Raw genomic sequence first — 18,299 nt, 5'->3', positions numbered from 1 at the left:
TCAAGTTTAAATGTTTGATTTTATTAAAGAAGGTATAAAATATTGAATTCCACCTTTTTAAACACTATTTTAGAATCAGTCATCTCTTCATACAGCCAGCATGTTTGCAATATTTCCACATATCCTAAATAGTATCTCTAAAGTCTCGAAATCTGAAAAATAAGTAGAGAAAAACATAAATTGCTATTCCCAAGCCTTTAAATTTTAAACTGTGATAAAATTCATGTAACGAAATCTGCCACAGTGACCATTTTAAATATAGTTTAGTGTTATGTATCTTCATTTTTATACAGCCACTCTCTAAACTTTTTTATCTTGCAAAACTGAAAATCTATGCCCATTAAACACCTCCCATTTTCCCCCTTTGGCTCCTGAAAACCACTCTACTTTCTCTAGAAGCTGACTACTCTACCTACCTACGTTGTTAGGTGGAATTACACAGTATTTGTCCTTGACTGGCTTATTTCATTTAGCATAATATCCTCAAGGTTCACCCATGTTGTACCATCCTGTCAGAATTTCCCTTTACACACTAATTAGTTTCTCTGTTTATGCCTGGGTTGCCTCCATCTTTTGGCTATTAAGAAAGCTATGAACTTGGGTGGACAAATCTCTTAGGGACCCTGCTTTTAATTCTCTTGGATATTAACCCAGAAATGAAATTGCTGGGTTATTTGATTTTTTTGAGGAACTGCTTTATTCTGCAGTGGATACACACCTTACATTCCCACCAATAGTGCACAAAAGTTCTAATTTTACCCCTCCTCGCCAAAACTCAGTTTATTTGATAGTAGATATTCTATAATAGCCATCTGAATGTGTGTGAGACAATCTCATTAGTTTTTATTTGCATTTCCCCAGTGATGAGTGAGGCTGAGCATCTTTTAGTGTTTGTTGTCCATTTGTGTATCTTTGGAGAAAGGTATATGGAAGTCATTTGCCCATTTTTAAATCAGGTTTTCATTCAGTTTTGAGCTCTCTAAGTACTAATTCCTTCAGATATGGTTCACAAAAAAAAAAAAAAAATAGAGGTATCATGCTAAGCAAAAGTCAGAGAAAGACATACTATGATTTTACTCGTGTAATTTAAGAAAATACAAGCAAAGGAAAAAGAGACAAACCAAGAAACAGATTCTTAACTACAGTACGAACTGCTAGGTATCTGAGGGGAGGTGATTGGGAGATAAGTGAAATAGGAGAAGGGGATCAAGAAGCGCACTTGTGATGAGCACTGGGTGGCTGTCAGTGTTAAAAAAATCCTCTGGAATTTATTCATATAGCCCCCTACTGGACAATTAGGTTAGTCTTTTCCTACTACAAATACTGGAATAATGAATCTTTACTTACATATGCAGACATATTTATAGAATACATTCCTAAAGTTAATAACTGAAAAGGTTATGTATTTGTAATCGATACATTATCAAATTGCACAGAGCTTCTACCAATTTATACCTCAGCCAACTCAGTTACTCTTAATGAGATTTCTATACAACTTAAAATTTTCAACTCTCTAATACTTGCAACTCTAAATGAGATATATTAACTGGAACTTATATAAAAGTTAAATAACCCCTAATAATTTGTGTTAATGACTCTTAGAGATAGTGCTGATTGCAACAAACATAGTAACAGTGTAGTTAAGGAAAACAGGCCGTTGGAAATCCAAAATTTGAAAGTGTTAAATTTTACCTCCTGTAGGTAGGCTGGTACCACTTTTCAACAAGGACATTAGTAATAACATTTCTTAGGTTTTCCTTGGGGTTTTCCCAATTTTTCCATTTCTCTTCTCAGTTTATTTGCCTTGTATCTCTCGGCCATTGCCATAAGTTCATCTGGGACATTCTGAAACATTAAATGTTTATTACTAGGAATGAGATTTTCTTGCAGAGTGAAAGCTTTTCTTGGCAGTTTAAAAAATTTTTTCTATTGTTTATTTGAGAGACAAAGAGCAAGAGTAGGGGAAGGGTAGAGAGAGGGAGACAGAATTTGAACCAAACTCCAGGCTCTGAGCTGTCAGCACAGAACCTGCTCCCAATCCCATCCCCTTCTCTCTGCCCCTCCCCTCTCAGAAATAATTAAAAAACTATTTCAAAAAATAAATAAAACCAGACTGATCTTTAAAAACTTCCATGACTGGGGCGCCTGGGTGGCTCAGTCGGTTGAGCATCCGACTTCAGCTCAGGTCACGATCTCACGGTTCGTGAGTTCAAGCCCCGCGTCGGGCTCTGGGCTGATGGCTCAGAGCCTGGAGCCTGCTTCGGATTCTGTGTCTCCCTCTCTCTGCCCCTCCCCCGTTCATGCTCTCTCTCTGTCTCAAAAATAAATAAACGTTAAAAAAAAAAATTTTTAAAACTTCCATGACTATGCTACCACTCCCTGCTTGCATGGCCCTTTACAGTTGCTTGCCAGTCCCCTTAACTACTGTAACTGGTGCCACTTTCTGTATGTTCTTTCTTACCACTGGGCCTGAATGTTCGCCTGCTAGAACATGTACCCCTTTCTTGTACAGTTCTTCCAAACTCTGCCCCACTGGCTTCTTCCTCAGTATGATTTCCATTGAAGCTCACTACCATTAGATCAGGTTCCCCAATTATATACCATAGCTCCTTGTCTTTGCCATGCTATAGCACTCATAACATGTTTAATGTTTTTTCCTGACAAGCGCTAAGCCCCGGTACTTGGAATAAATGAAATTATTTGAACATTAGAAAAGTGATACAAGGTAGAGTTCTGAGTTGTTTATTCTCACCTGATGTGTTCTTTCCAGAATGTTAATTAACTCACCAGCGATCCTCCAGTCATTTCTAGTGATGAGGGTAATAGACATTCCAGTCTTCCTATAAAAGGGGAGGAGTGCATGTAATTCAATTTTATAATCTGTACTCACGATTCAGTTAGCAAAACAATAAAAATAGCAAAACCTCAACTTTTTCACAAGCCCAAATACGTTATTCATTAAAAGTTAGCATCACTCCAACAGCAATTTGGAATCTCAATAATCTGGAGCTGTTCTATTTTTATTTGAGAGAGAAAGAGTGTGCATGCAAGTGGGGGAGAGGCAGAGGAGGAGAGAGAATCCCAGGCAGGCTTGATGCTCAGTGTGACCCTGGGATCATGACCTGAGCTGAAACCCAGCATTGGATGCTCAACTGACGGAGCCACCCAGGCACCACTGTTTCAACTGCGTATTTCCAAGGGATTTGCTAGTAGTCCTCTTACACAGGAACAGTAGAGTATCCACTGTGTAGCTCAGTGTGACACTATAGATATAAAGCAAAGAGTAGAATGAGAAACAGCTGCAACTAATCAGAGAGGCATCTGGTTGAATCTGGAACAGGCCAATTGGACAGGGATAAAGTAACAAAGCAAGTGGCACAGACAATTTACAGGCAAGACCAAAAAACACTTTTCTAGCTAAGAATCATTTGTGAACGGAGTAATGGTGGTTGGCTTCTTTCATAGGTAGACTGTGCTTACTTACCCTGCCCTTCCTGTGCGGCCTACTCTATGTACATATTCTTCAATGTTCCGGGGGAAATCGTAATTATAAACATGTGTGATGTCGTGGACATCAAGACCTCGAGATCCTAAGTCTGTGGCAATCAGTATTCTTATTTTACCTAAAGAATAAAACCAAAAGAATATACATTCTGGCATAAACCAACCCAAGACATATCAGAAAAGTATATTCTCCCCTAATATCTAATTGGGTGAACCATTGTTACTTTTAATATTAAAATACTTATGACAGTGAAAATTAGAAAGGGATATTTGTATATATATTTATATACAATACAATATAACATAATATTTATATATATTTATATTTCTTTTAAACTGCTGGCAAGTTATAATACAATATACATCATGGTTCAGCAGATGGTCCCTGCATCACCCGAACCATGTCAAAGATATACAACTTTCAGGTAAATTAATGGCAGTACCCCACATGGCAAATTACCTTGATATGCAGGTTTAAATATTAGTTCTTGGGAGTTTGGATAGCTAAATATATTTAATATATGATTAAAACGTATTCTTAATTTGAGAGTGTGCACCCAAGCAGGGGAGAGGGTCAGAGGGAGAAAGAATCTGAACCCATGCTCAGCACTGAGCCTAATGTGGGGCTTGATTCCATGACAGTGGGATAAAGACCTGAGCTGAAATCAAGAGTCAGATGCTGAAATGACTGATCCACCCAGACGCCTGTGAAAATCTGAATATTCAGAGCTCTAGCAAGTAGTTTTGGGATCTGCAAACTGAGGACAGATCTTAGAAATGGGTTCCATGAAAAGGTGCTGTCACTCAGCCAGGTGCAGGCATTATACACTTAAACTGGATCAAATACTAATTGTGTAATGTACCTGTTTTTTTGTTTTTTTTTATATACCTGTTTTAAAGTTTTCTAATGCTTTCTCTCGGTCTTTCTGTTCTCTGTTGCCGTGAAGGGACTCCACTGATATATGTTGCAGGATTAGGTCACTTGATAAGTGATCGGCACTGAAGTAAAAGATGAAGTCAGTGATCTTAAGTGCTTATTCTAATACCACTATCAATTTACTAGTTTTACTTCTATTAGCAAGGACTATTCCATTCTATTTACTTCTATTAGCAGAAGACTGAAACATACTGAAAGATATATATACACTGTTTGAAATTAATATACAAATAGAGCTAATGCTAAACACATCAGTTTGATGATTTAATGATGTAAAAGAAAAAATACTCACACAGCTTTTCTACTAACAAACACGATGACTTTGTCTTTGGGAGACATGTTTTCTAGAAAAGTTTGGATATGAGATCGCTTCTCTTCTTCTGTGGTGACAATTATGTTTTGTTTCACCGTACTTACTGCCTAAAGGAGTCAAAAGATCAGTACATCAAAATTGATAGGCAAACAATATACACTGGCTCAAAATGTATCTATCGCCATCACTGGTTAAGTTTTAATAAACTGCCAAGGGGAAAAAGGCAGATCATCTCAAAAGGACCTGTTTCTACTCAAAGATTTATCGTTCAGCCTCTTGCTTCTTACTTATTCACCCAAGCTGAGTTGGAAACTTGAGTACTTGGCAAGTTAGTTGAAAGTAACTGGTTACCATTGTTGGGAAAGATGACCAGAGTGAGGCCAAACTGCCATGAATTTGGGTACAGTTCTTATAATGAAGGAGGATGATCAGCTTGGGACAAGAGTTTCCATTCAGTGAGTATTCTGACACTTTAATGCAAAATTTCAAAATATCATTGATACAATTTAACCCAGAGATAAAATGGGTTTTAATAGCATTTAATGAAAGGAATGCCATATCTAGCCAAACTTTTCATGCAATCTAATGAAATGAGCCTAGGCAATGACCTATCACTATTACTTGTGATTAAAAGATCAATTTTTCAATAATGATTAATCGAACATCCAATTTCGATTAAGTGGAAGGCCAGGGAACTTTCAAAGGAGGAGATACATAATGGAGATCTTTATGGATTGTATAATTACTGATATCTGAACCCACTGACCCATCGTAATTTCACCAAAACACCAGACTTACACACATATACTTGTTGACCTTGTTCAGAACCTGATTAACAGGATTAAATAAAAATGAGATATCAGGAAAATAGGAAAAAGGACTGGATAGGAGGGTATTGAGGGATTATTAAAATTTTAGATGTGAAATAACTACCATAATTGTTAAAATTAGTCTTGGATGTATACTGAAGTTTTTATCAATGAATCATACGTATCTAAGATTTTCTCTATAACTAAGGAGTGGACAGAGTTGTCATGTCAAAACAAAGTAATTACAATTCTCATAAGAAATATTTTTGGTAATAGTAATAAAAAACAAGCTTACAATTAGGTCCAAAGTACCAACATATACAATCATGGGCTCTTTTAAATAAGACTGTGCAAGTCGACGGACAGCATATGGCCACGTTGCACTGGAAATAAAGCATGATACAAACATTAAAATTTTATCATAAAAAATTACCATTTCCCTAAGAATGCTATGAATCAGATTACCCATAGAAGACAAATTCAGTACTTTTAAATAAGGAGGACTTTTACAGAATGTGTACTTCACAAAGAATTGCTGGACTAGAGTGAGGCTACTAGATGAAACCTTTAAATAAGCTGAATTAAAAAGTTTATAAACCAAGGTGAAGATCTATGCCTTAAATTCTAATCAAAAATGAATTCAAGATTTAGATTAGTTTTCCCCTGGCCTTTATAAAACAGTATTTTTTGTCAGCATACATTGTCAGTCAAAAAATCAAGTGCTTATGCAAAATAAAAGCATTTTAAGTGTACTGAAAGGACATGTAAATTCAAATGTTTCTTCATCCATACAAGTAATCTTACCTTTTGTACTTTCACTGTAGTTATAACAATGGAACTATTAGTAACAAATGAGGACATACTTCCAATTATACACTATTCTTTTTAATGTTAATGGCATAAAGGTTATAAGCCACAGAGAAAACAGTCTATAGATCACTCTGCATTTATTTTTATTTAATGTTTTTATTTTATTTGAGAGAGACAGTGTGAGCGGGGAACAGAGAGAAGGACAGAATCTGAATCAGGCTCCAGGTTCTGAGCTATTGGCAGAGCCCGACTGAGGGCTCGAACTCAAACTGGAAGATTATGACCTGAGCCAAAGTTGGATGCTAAACTGAGCCACCCAGGCTCATTTAAATAACATTGTTTCTCAGTTTTATCATGGACAAAAAACTATTCAGTATCAAAGGTTTGTCTCTAAGAACAGGTGCATGTTTTCAAATGTGAGGCCCCCACTTCTGAAACAATCTCTCCTCCATGAGTTCCCTGTATGTTTTCACAGAAATGTCTACCTCTAACTTAGGAAATCCAAATCATTATTATACTGCTACACTGAATTGCTGTCCTAAGTGATGACATAATGTCTTTCACCTAAGCATCTCAAGATACCTTCAATACTCTAACATCCTGTAGGGGAATTAAGAATGGAGTCTAGTCCAGTGATTTCTATTTTGTAGACTAGCAATTAGGCATATTACCTACCTTGTCATAATTGTCTGCCTGTCTGGGCGCACATCTAATAAAATCTTCATTATCTGGGGTTCAAATCCCATGTCCAGCATCTTGTCAGCTTCATCTAATACCTGCATTAAAATGATTGTGGCTACATTAGACATGGGAGGTAACTAATATGCTCTGTTAACATACTATAATAAGGTAATTCTCTCATTTCCCCTATTACTTAAGCCAGTATTTTATTTATTTTAGAAGAATACCTTTTGAGAAAGATAGCAGGAGTTGGGGAGAGTCCCAACCAGGCTCCCGCACACCTGGTGAGGTGAGATCATGACCTTAGCCAAATTCCAGAAGAGTCTAATGCTTAACTGACGGAGCCACCCAGGTACCCCTTAAGCCACTATTTTAATTTCTTCAGAACAAATAAGGGCGGATCTAGTTGTAACACAGATTGATTTAAGCTGGCTTACAGTTTCTAGATCTAATGAAAAAAATGTTAATGTCGGGGCGCCTGGGTGGTTCAGTCGGTTGAACGCCCGACTTCGGCTCAGGTCATGATCTCACAGTTTGTGAGTTTGAGCCCCACATGGGGCTCTGTGCTGACAGCTCAGAGCCTGGAGCCTGCTTCGGATTCTGCGTCTCCCTCTCTCTCTGCCCCTTCCCTGCTCATGCTCTGTCTCTGTCTCTCAAAAATGAATAAACATTAAAAAAAATTTATTAAAAAAAATGTTAATGTCTAAAATATCTACATGGATTTTAATTTTTTTTTTACTTATCTACATTTTCTAGTATTTATAAAAACTGAAATAGAATGCAAAGCATAGACCTTTGGTTTTGGCTGAAATCATGATCTTGGGGCTTCAAGCCCTGCATCGGGCTGTGTGGACTCTATGCCAGCAGCAGAGCCTGCTTGGCATTCTCTCTGCCCCTCCCCCACTCGTGTTCTCTGCTTCTCAAACTTAAAAAAATAAAACTATTACAACATGGATAGTATTCTAAGACTGTTTTAATAAGAATTCTATCCTTCCTCCTAGTATCCCAAACCCTCACTCCATGATTACCAAGTAAGTTATGCTTCTGAGGTCGACAAAGTTATTCATTTGTAGATCATTCAGTCTTCCAGGAGTTGCAATAATAATATCTACTCCTTTTTTCAGTTCTTGTATCTGACCATTTCTATCTCCTCCACCATATATACAAACACTTAAAAAAAAGAGGTACATGTTCAGGCAAAGAATGTCCCATTACAACGCAAAATCCCAACCAAAGCATTTTAGGTACAAAAAAAGGTATGTAAATCAGAAAGTATCAGATACCCTCTGGGTAGTATTTGTCCCTTTCTAAGAACTATCCACACCCATCAACCCTCAGTGATGTGTTCTAAAGAGCCATATTTGCATCACTGTTACTTGATGTCACTGACCTGGCTACCTTTGATTTAGAGTGGGGTAATGCCTGACCCAAGCTGAGCCAATCACATTCTCTAAATGTGTAAAAAATGGGGACAATGTATAAAGCTATGAATTATTAAAAAAATGCCCTTACAAGAATGGACAATGAAATGACAACGTACCTTTTAAGGCCTTTATATGAATACTTAGAACATTCCGCTTGTACTTGAAGAGCTAATTCCCTAGTGGGTATAAGGACTAACATTCCGGGTCCGTTCCTTTTTTCTCTAATTCTTTGGAGAGAAAACAATTATTAAAGTACCTGTCTCAGGTACATATAGTACATTCATTCACCACTTTCAGAATTTGTAGGAATGAATGTCAGAAGTCACATACATTCACCACAAAACGTGGAGTACAGAAAAATGGCACGACAAAACACCAAGGGCCCAGATACCAGCCTTTTCATTTAACATGGCCAACGCTTTCCCTGTGTCAAACATTCCCACACAATTGTATTGGACGTGATAATTTAAACATTTCCAATATTTCACTATTAAGACTACCTATCACTTCCTAAAAATCCTTTGTCAGCTTATACTCTAACCAGGCCAGTATAAGTTCATTTCCCTGAGGCTAGGCATACTTTTTGGCCAATGCAACAGATGAAAGAAACTTTAATTGCATCTTTGATATCCACATCTATTAAGCCCCTATGAAGAGAACCCAGCTGTAGAAATTCTTACACAGGCTGTAAATCGAGATGGATGAATCCAGGCATTAGGTAGGACAATGTCTTCCCTGTTCCAGTTTGGGATACTCCTATAAGATCTATTCCTTGTAGGACTATTGGCCATGTCTGTGACTAAAACAGAAATATTAAAAGTGAATCTTTCAGTCAAATGCTCCTCTTCTCCCTGCCACAAACTTCTTTCAACATTTTTTTTCATGCTAGGCCCTGCTGGTACAGGGATGCTCACAAGGGATAGTTACTCCCTGGTGATTTAACTTCTAATAATCAGACATTGTTTGGGGGGAAAAAACTGTCAGTAAAACAGTGGAATTAAAGAAACCATACCTGAATTGGTGTCGGCTTCCTGAAACCTGCCTTTTTAATGTTTTCCATAACCTCAGGGTAATGTTTAAAGGCGTCCTCAAAAGTACAGGTAGGATTTGGTATCTGACGCTTCTGACCATTTTTCAAGTCATCACACATTATATTATAATTTTCTTTCCTTTAAGGAAAAAAGAGTATTAGTGGCTTTGGTCACTTTATTCCCCAAGTAAGAAATGTTTCCCAGCATTAGCTCATCATATCTAGAAATTCAACTGCAACTGTCAAACTACAGAAAAATACAATAGAAGTGAGCCCATCTTTTTCTTATCAGAATAGTTAACAGAAAAGAAAAAAGATACATGGTATGAATGGGCCAATGAAATTTCATCGAAAGCTGAAGAATAGAGCCTGAAAATCACATGCTTCATGATTTCTATCAGACTTGGCATACACAAGGTTCTACAAATGTTCCACATACATTTACTGTCAACAATCCTATCAAATGGAAATTTCTCATTTGACAAGTGATCACTTGTCCAAAGTCTGAGCCCTATTCCAATCCTAGAATAACTGTTCTGCTCTTCCATATTATCTTAGTTTTATAACAGACTGATAGAAAACACGTTGCTGTTAGGACCCTTAATTCCAGATAATAAGCACTGAAGAAGAGATGCTGATATTCATATCAACTTATGATTTAACAGTAGTAGAAATAATTCTCTAAAACTGCTGTGCAACACAGCAGGCACTGCACTAACCACAGTAGTCTTCCTGAGTTAAAAACTCAGCTCTTTAATTACACTAGCCACATTTTCAAAGTTCAATAGCTATCAATAGTGACTTCTCTATTGGACAAATACTATCCTTTTTCCATCTTTGCAGAAAGGTTTCTTGGATAGCAATGTTCTAAAATATTTCATGTAGGATGTAACCAAGTTCATGTGAATACCAGAAATGTAGTCTTCGATTGCAGTAATTTTAAATGTTTGCCTGATGAGTTAATTTAATAATATAACAATACAAATACTTAAATAAAACTACTCACCTCCAACTTTCTACTTGCTCTTGTGACATTGAACTTGTTGCTTCTGACTCCTTGTAAAAATTTTTCTTAATTGCAGGTAAGTCTGAAACAAAGATGAAAATTAAAACTTTTTGATAAGTCAGGATTTATATTTCATTGAAATTTATTCAATAACAGAAGTTAAACTAATCTATTTATTAAATTCACCTTACAGGTTTAGACAGTTCTTTGCCAGTCAGACTTATGCTAGTCTCTAAGAGATCTCCTGCTTTGGTTTCTTTCAATTACATTTTTTATCTGAGAAAGGGAGCCCTGATAATTAAGTTTTGTAAGAGAAAGAATACATAAGACAATCATCCCAATTGGTGAATCTTCTTCTGAAACACAGTAGACTGATTTTACCTTGTCTTTGAAGATCCATTTTATTTCTGTTTAGGTATAGAATATTTATTCCACTTTGAGGCTATTTTGTCTCCTTTTATATGGCTAGCATACTTCCTCCAAACTTAAATCTTTTCTGGACCCCCTATCCTTGATCTCCCTACCACATACTGTTCAGGGCGGCACTGGTAACTTAACATGCAAATGAACTGGACACTTAAGTAGTCATTGTTAATATTTGTCACTATTAGTGCATTAGCTTTTTGCTTTTTAATTTAACTTTATTTTAGAGAGTTTGAGAGGGGGAGAGTGGGAAAGAGGGGAGAATGTTAAGCAGGCTCCACACAGTGCTGAGCCCATTGCAAATTTTAAATGACATTGTATTGCTGCCTTGTGATAGCCAAAATTAGTACCTGAATTTAGACTGAAGTTTAGTGGATGTGAAACATTACACTCCATAATTCCAAGTGAGAATCTCATTTAAGATTAATGCAAATGAAAAAAACCCTCATCTCTTCTCAAAAACTGTTTTTCTTTCTTATTAATGTTTTTCCCTTATTTTGCTCTTGTCAGCAAGGACACTCCAGAATCAATTTCTCAACCACATCCAACAATGTTAACCACTTATGGTTGGCATGTTCATTGTCTTCATTTTCCCCTTGGGCCTGATTTTCTATATTTTATTAAACTCTTGCCATGAATTACCTCCAATAAGACAAAAAAGTATAATGTTTTTAAGTTTACTTTTTTTGGAAGAGAACTCAAATGGAGGAGGGGCAGACAGGAAGGCACAAAATCTGAAACAGGCTCCAGGCTGAGCTGTCCATGCAGAGCCAGATGTGGGGCTTGAACCAATGAGCTGTGAGATCATGACCTGAGCCAAAGCTGGATGTTTAACTGACTGATCCACACAGGCTCCCCATAAGTTTAATATTTTAATTTCCCAATTATAACACTGATAACAGCATAGAAAACATAGAAAACAAGTCTTGCCACAGGGACCAACTGCAGCATTTAAAGTTTTATTAACATTTTTCATATTGATTTCATTACTAGAAATAAGACACATCTTAGAGGATAAAAACCTCAAGTAAAACCCGCCCCCCCCCAAAAAAAAACCCAAAAAAATAAATAAAAAAAAAAACACCAAAAGTACACCAACACTAAATGTACATGTTAGGATACAGCACTAACCTTCCCACTTTTTCTTTTTCCATTTCAAAGCATCTTCTCGAATTTGATCCCAATCAATCAATGGCTGATTCTCTGTACTATTACCCTCTGTCCTTAAATCTCTTCCAACAGAAGGTTGGAAAGCAACAATATCTGTTAAAATATTTTTTACCAAATTAGTTCAAAACAAATCCTAATTGTATAAATGACCCCACTTTACTGTTTTGTGTTTAAAAACCAGACAATAGGGGCACCTGGGTGGCTCAGTCTGCTTAGATCATGATCTCATGGTTGGTGAATTCAAGCTCCATCTCAGGCTCTGTGCTATCAGCTTGGAATTCTCTTTGCCCTTACCTGGCTCATGCACACTCTCTCAAAATACATACATACATACCAGAAAATAATGCTTAAAATATAAAGAGTAGGTTTTAGTACTATGATGCTATGACAATTTGTATAGTTTTTCAGTTACCAGAGTTACTGAAATGGAAATTTATTAAAGAAATGGAAATTAGTTTGAAAGCCTGTTGTTTGCTAATAAATCCCATATTAATCTTTACAACAATCCTGTGAGGCAGAGGTCACCCCAGATTAACAGATAAAGAATCTTAAAGGCCTCCCAGAGCTTCCTTCCTAAGAAACACTAAGAGGCAATGCTGCCATCAACTTTAAGATGCTGTTTTTGTTACTTTCATATTTTCGGAAATGGCTCAATAATGGCTTTTCCTTTAGTCCAAGATCTGAGATTTTTTTAAGTAAACTCTGCCTAACAAGGGGCTTAAACTCATAACCGCAAGATCAAGAGTCACATGCTCTACCAACTGAGTCAGCCAGGTGACCCTGAGATTTTTTTAAATGCCAAACTAGGTAGTTTTCAAAGTTGGTCACATTCTAGGGAAGAGATAGAAGCAGAAGGTCATGACTAATCCTTCTACCATTAATAGTGAATGCATTAAAAGGTTATTTTGTTTTTTCTCACTTACCTGTGGCTAAAAGTAAAACTGCAAGGCTTCACTCACCATAGAGATTAAGTGTTTTAATGTAAGAAAATGAGTATTCTGGCATTTCAAAGGAAAAAATCCATAACAGATAAGATTTAATGACAGCAATCTGAAGATGTTATCAGGAAAAGCATCAACTAAGCAATTTTTAAACAAAGCAATTTTTAAAATTTTAACAAGGCTGTGCTATACAAAAATTACTTACCAATTCTAGGCTTTAAACTGTAACTTTCTTGTTGTTTAACAACATTATCTATCGCTGTTTTGGCCTTGGCCTTCATACCCTTGCTACCGAATATCCTGACCTGTGCATCAGGATAACCTTTTATTATCTAGAAGCAGGAGAAAAATAGGTGAGACTGAAGTTCTTTTACCACGCCCCCCCTCCAAAAAAATCACTCAACTTCAAACAGCATAAAAATTTTAAGTAAATCTAGTATTGCTATCAGTGTCTTTAAGTTCTAATTGGAGGGGATTCTTCATTCTACAAATCTATCCTGAGATCTATCTCCTGGTTGGAGGAAAAGGAACAGGACAATCTAAATTTAAAAACTACCATGTCAGGGGCACCTGTGTGGCTCTGTCGGTTAAGGTCAGACTATTTCAGCTCATGATCTCATGGTTCATCAAGCCCCTCATTGAGCTCTGCTCTTGACAGCAAGAGCATGCTTGGAATTCTGTCTCAAAATAAACTTACAAAAAACCTACAGTGACAGTTATGGAATACATTTAGCAACTAGTGTTAGAAGATTAAACTGTTAATCTGACCTCTTTTTAACCATGAAATTGTAATTTGGCAAATCATACAGAACTGTAGGGATGTGGCAGATTAACCTATGTGCTATATTAATAGCAGATTGAATGGTCAGGTTATTTGTGTAAAATTTTAACTTGAGGGAAAGCAACCTTACTACAAGGCTGACATGACATTTGAAGACTCTTGAAGTCACATCCTTAACTATGCATAATCCCAGATAACCTCATTGATTCAATATCTGGAAATTGCTATACCAAATGCTATCTTAGGCTGGTGATTTCAAAAAAGCTTAACAATTTCCACTATTTACAGACAACTCTATGTTCTTTTTATGTTTATTTTTGAGAGAGGGCATGTGTGGAGGGTAGAGGCAGAGAGAGGGAGATAAAGAACAGGCTCCTCATGTCAGTACAGAGCTGGATGCAGGGGTCAATCCCACAAACTGAGATCAAGACCAGAGTGAAAACCAAGAGTCAGATGGTTAGGGGCCCCTGGGTGGCTCAGTGTCCAACTTTAGCTCAGGTCATGATCTTGTGGTCAGTGAGTTCAAGGCCCGTGTTGGCACTGTGCTAACAGCTCAGAGCTGGGAGCCTGCTTTGGATTCTCTCTTCCCCTTCCCCACTCACAGTGTCTGCCTCTGAAAAATGGATAAAGCTTAAAAAACAGAAGTCAGATGGTTAACCTACTGAGCCACCCAGGCCCCCCGTATAAGTTCTTGAAATGAGGCAGAAATGAACACGGAGAGGATGGAAAGAATGGGGATGCAGGAGGTCTTTGGCCTCCCTGATGAGCAGGAGTTATATCAGCTAAGATAGGAGAGTGTCAGGAGCCCAGCTGTAAGTACTCAAGGAGTTCAGTGGAGGGAGTGAAGGCAAAGGAGGCTAGAGGTTAAAGGAGACAGATCAAGTGGACCATGCTAAGGAGTCTGGACTTAAGAGCCTGAGATATTATGAAAAATTTTTATGCAGGAAAAGAAAACAAATTATGAAAACAATTTGTATTTTAGAAATATTGCCCTGGTCACAGTAGAGCCTAGTGAGAGGGGGATAAGACTAGAAGTGGAATGGAAGATTAGGGGAGAATGTCCCAAATGTGATTCCCCTTGAGAAATACAGGAAATATAAAGGAACTCAGTGACGGACTGGTTGCAGGATAAGGAGAGGGAAGTAATCTGAGATTTCTGGCTTGGGAACTGGGTGAATGATGTAGTCGCTGAGACTGGGAACACAGGCGCAGGTCAGGGTTTGAGGGATGGGGTCCAAAAAGCACATGATGAATATTCAAGATCTCAATGTCAGTTGAGATTATCGCTAAAGATCTTTACCTCCAGGAGTCACAAAACCTAGACCTGGAAATGGACCACAGTGTGGGACCATTCCTGAAAAAGAATGGCAGCCTGAAGAGTTTTGCCAACTCATTTAAATAACCAATAGTATGTTAATAACTAGAGAAATTATAGTTACAAATGAACTATGTTCTTTGAGGATTTAATACAGACCACTTACCTGTATTTTTGTGTTTGTTGTACTTTGTATGTCTTTTATTTTTGACCCACCACGACCTGTTTTTAATAAAATATTTAAGAGATTTAATCAAAGCCACAACTGGATATCACCTCACGCCTATGAGAATGAGTATCAAAAATACAGGAGACAAGTGTTAATGAGGATGAGAAAAGGGAAGCTTGTGCACTGTTGGTGGGAATGTAAATTGGTACAGGGACAGAGGTTAGTCAAAAACTAAAAACAGAACTACCCTATGATCCAGCAATTCCTCTTGTGGCTGTATATCCAAAGGAAAACTGTTTCAAAGATATCTATCCTGTTCATTACAGCATTATTGTATTATTCACAATAGTTATGAAATGGAAACAACCTAAATGACTATCAACAGACTACTGAATGAAAAAAAAATTTGGTATAGGGGCGCCTGGGTGGCTCAGTCAGTTGAGTATCCAACTTCAGCTCTGGTCCTGATCTCAAGGTATGTGGTTTGAGCCCACACTGGGCTGTGCTGATGACTGGGAGTCCCCAGCCTGCTTCAGATTCTGTCTTCCTTGCTCTCTGCTCCTCCCCAGCTCATGCTGTCTTTCAAAAGTAAATGAGCACTAAAAAAATATTTTAATATTTCAAAATTGAAAAACATGTTATAAACATGCTAAAAAAAAGCTTTCAGCCTTGAAGTATTCCTTTTTTGACAACATGATTGAAGCTTGAGGACATTATGCTAAATGAAATAAGCCAATCACAAAAAATAGAGCATGACTTTGAGGTATCTAATGTAATCAGACATAGAAACAAAGATGATGGTTTATTTGCCAGCGATGGGAAAAGGGGAAAATGGTGAGTTGTTCAGTGGGTAGTTGTCATCCAAGATGAAAACATTCCAGAGATCTGTCACGCAACATTGCTTTTTTAGCTAACAGTACTGTATTGCACTTAAATTTAAGTTTAAATACATGTGTTGGTTTTTTTTTTTTTTTTTACAAGAAAAAGAAAGTGGCTCCAGAACCAACATTAAGTGGGTGGTCTCTAGCACAGAGCCTGCACTATCACAGGTGCTCAGTAAGTGTTCAGTGTGTGATTTACTGCAAATCTAGGGGCTTTCATTTATGGAGCATCACTCTTCAGATCTTTGAGCCTGAGCCTTCGAGGAAACAAATCTATACCTGGTCTATCAATCAGCTCTATTTAACAGCAGCCTGCAAAATGCTGTCGTTTTTCAAAACAGGTTTAGAAAAGGGTAAAACAAAATATTAGCTCTCATACCTAATAGGCAAAGTGCTCAAATTTATCCTGTCTTAATGGCCACAAATGGGACAAATCTCCATTTCTATAGTTTCTAAGTGTCTTTCAAAAATGAATTTCTAAGACTCAGGTGTACTAAGAAAAAAAGATCCTGTTTTTCAGGAGGTAAATACCCAAGTAAAAGAAACAGTGCAAGATATTGCTACTGTTCTGAACAACCCTAATATCCTACACCTTCTTTAATGGCTCTAAATGGTGCTCAAAGAAACAGATTGGACTTGGACTTGTTCATTTTGGGTTAAGTCGTGAAAAGGCCTGACCTTTCACTCCAAAGATTTGATAAATCTAAGAGTTTGGTTTCCCAAAATATCAACTCCACAAAATATCTAAAGTGACATCATTCTAGCATCAGATGGTATTAGAAATATCACAGTTAAAGACCTTGATCTCATTAGATGGCTGCTGAATGGAGGCAAAGAGAGTGGGTGGGGAGGCCCTGGCCCCGCCCCGCCTATCCAACCTTGTTTCACTTACCGATCACAGCGCCAACCCACATGTTCTTCAGTCCAAAGCAGAGCGGCGGTTCGCGGGCACCAGGCGCCACAGGCTGCGGAAGACCAGAGGAATTCCTCCAGCCGCCACCTCTGCCGCCCTTAGGGACCCCCTGACCTCTTCGAATTGAATCCTCCGTCGGCCTCCTTTCTGGAGCCCGGGACACTGCCGAGCTTCGTCGGGTCGCAACGACCCACGAGGAGGCGTTGGCGTCTGCTTCTTGCCTCGACATGGTTCCTTGAAGAAGATCCCGCGCGTCCGACGTCGCTCCAGTAGGGATCTGCACCACACCCCCGTGCCGTCGTAGTCTTAAATAAGGTATCCACGCAGCCGCTACTTAAGGAGCCCGCTCAAGGCTCGCCACGCCCTGGCCACGCACCCATTGGTGGACAAGATGTTGTGGGCGTGGTCCTCACTGTTTGACCAATCCAATTTTTCTATCATATGAGGGCTCCTCGAAAGAGTCAATGCGCAGGCTTTAGGTTCCTTTTCAGGTGTGGTACTTCCAAGGGTTCTCCTTTGTGCTTTGCTCTACGAAACTCCCAGCCCAACCACCCTCAACCTCAGTTGTTCAGAAACGTTTTTTAGCCGTGACTCGTAAACGTCAGCCATTTTTACAACATGACCCAGTACGTACATAAAAATTTTGAAACAAAAGGTTAAAAAAACAGCACTTACCATTGTTCTAAGAGCAGCATTTTGATATATTTAATCTAATATTCATTTTTAAATCATTGGTTGTTATGCACAAAATTCAATGACCCACAGTTTAAAAACTCTCTGGACTGAAAAATGCTGCTTTAACTCTTCACACACTTGACCTGAATGTTTGCTGTATGCGAGGTAATGAAATTTAATAAATGCCTGAAGCCCTCCCGTCATTGTAGTGTGGCTCTGTGGCTGGATGTATTATTTCAGGAAGCAAGTCGGCTAGGCGTGCCCCTACTTTGATTAGGATCTTTGAATTGTCTAAACAAATCTCAGTTCACTCATCTATAAAACAAAGTAGTTCTTTATTATGCTAGGTTCTCTGGTCCATGCTCAGGAATGAAAAAAAGAAAAAAAAAGTACCAAACGTGATCCATCCAGGTTGAATGGGTTAACTCACATGGAATTAACTGTAACTTACTTTCTTTCTTTTCTTTCTTTCTTTCTTTCTTTCTTTCTTTCTTTCTTTCTTTCTTTCTTTCTTTCT

General features: G+C 37.9%; 1 protein-coding gene across 2 annotated transcripts; it reads right to left on the bottom strand.

Annotated features, from left to right (window-relative positions):
* DDX43 (DEAD-box helicase 43) lies at positions 1-18,034 on the bottom strand. Of its 2 annotated transcripts, XM_049653898.1 has the most exons (17): positions 17,087-18,034; positions 15,311-15,366; positions 13,254-13,380; positions 12,069-12,200; positions 10,515-10,596; positions 9,491-9,647; positions 9,159-9,277; positions 8,595-8,705; positions 8,083-8,224; positions 7,049-7,149; positions 5,859-5,946; positions 4,734-4,861; positions 4,394-4,503; positions 3,485-3,623; positions 2,753-2,840; positions 1,693-1,845; positions 1-152 (listed from the first exon to the last, which is right to left on the bottom strand). In XM_049653898.1, the coding sequence occupies exons 1-16, from the start codon at positions 17,334-17,336 to the stop codon at positions 1,732-1,734; spliced, it is 1,944 nt and encodes a 647-aa protein (XP_049509855.1). In that variant the 5' UTR covers positions 17,337-18,034; the 3' UTR covers positions 1-152; positions 1,693-1,731. The 2 variants fall into 2 exon arrangements, with proteins under 2 accessions (XP_049509855.1, XP_049509856.1); XM_049653899.1 differs by lacking the exon at positions 12,069-12,200.
* Between the last annotated feature and the right edge of the window lie 265 nt (positions 18,035-18,299).

The sequence above is a fragment of the Panthera uncia genome (genome assembly GCF_023721935.1).
Source record: "Panthera uncia isolate 11264 chromosome B2 unlocalized genomic scaffold, Puncia_PCG_1.0 HiC_scaffold_24, whole genome shotgun sequence".
Taxonomy (NCBI): domain Eukaryota; kingdom Metazoa; phylum Chordata; class Mammalia; order Carnivora; family Felidae; genus Panthera; species Panthera uncia.
Note: the sequence above shows the minus strand (reverse complement) of the source record. Positions and strands in the feature narration are given on the sequence as shown.

Bases quoted from the DNA above. Each gene is read 5' to 3' on its own strand.
- DDX43 (XM_049653898.1), bottom strand. From the start codon at position 17,336: ATGTCGAGGCAAGAAGCAGACGCCAACGCCTCCTCGTGGGTCGTTGCG. The intron at 8,706-9,158 runs GTAAGAATTTCT...TTCTCTCCAAAG, and splicing joins CATCTCGATTTACAGCCTGT to AATTAGAGAAAAAAGGAACG. The intron at 8,225-8,594 runs GTACGTTGTCAT...CTTTTTTTTAAG, and splicing joins TCATATAAAGGCCTTAAAAG to TGTTTGTATATATGGTGGAG.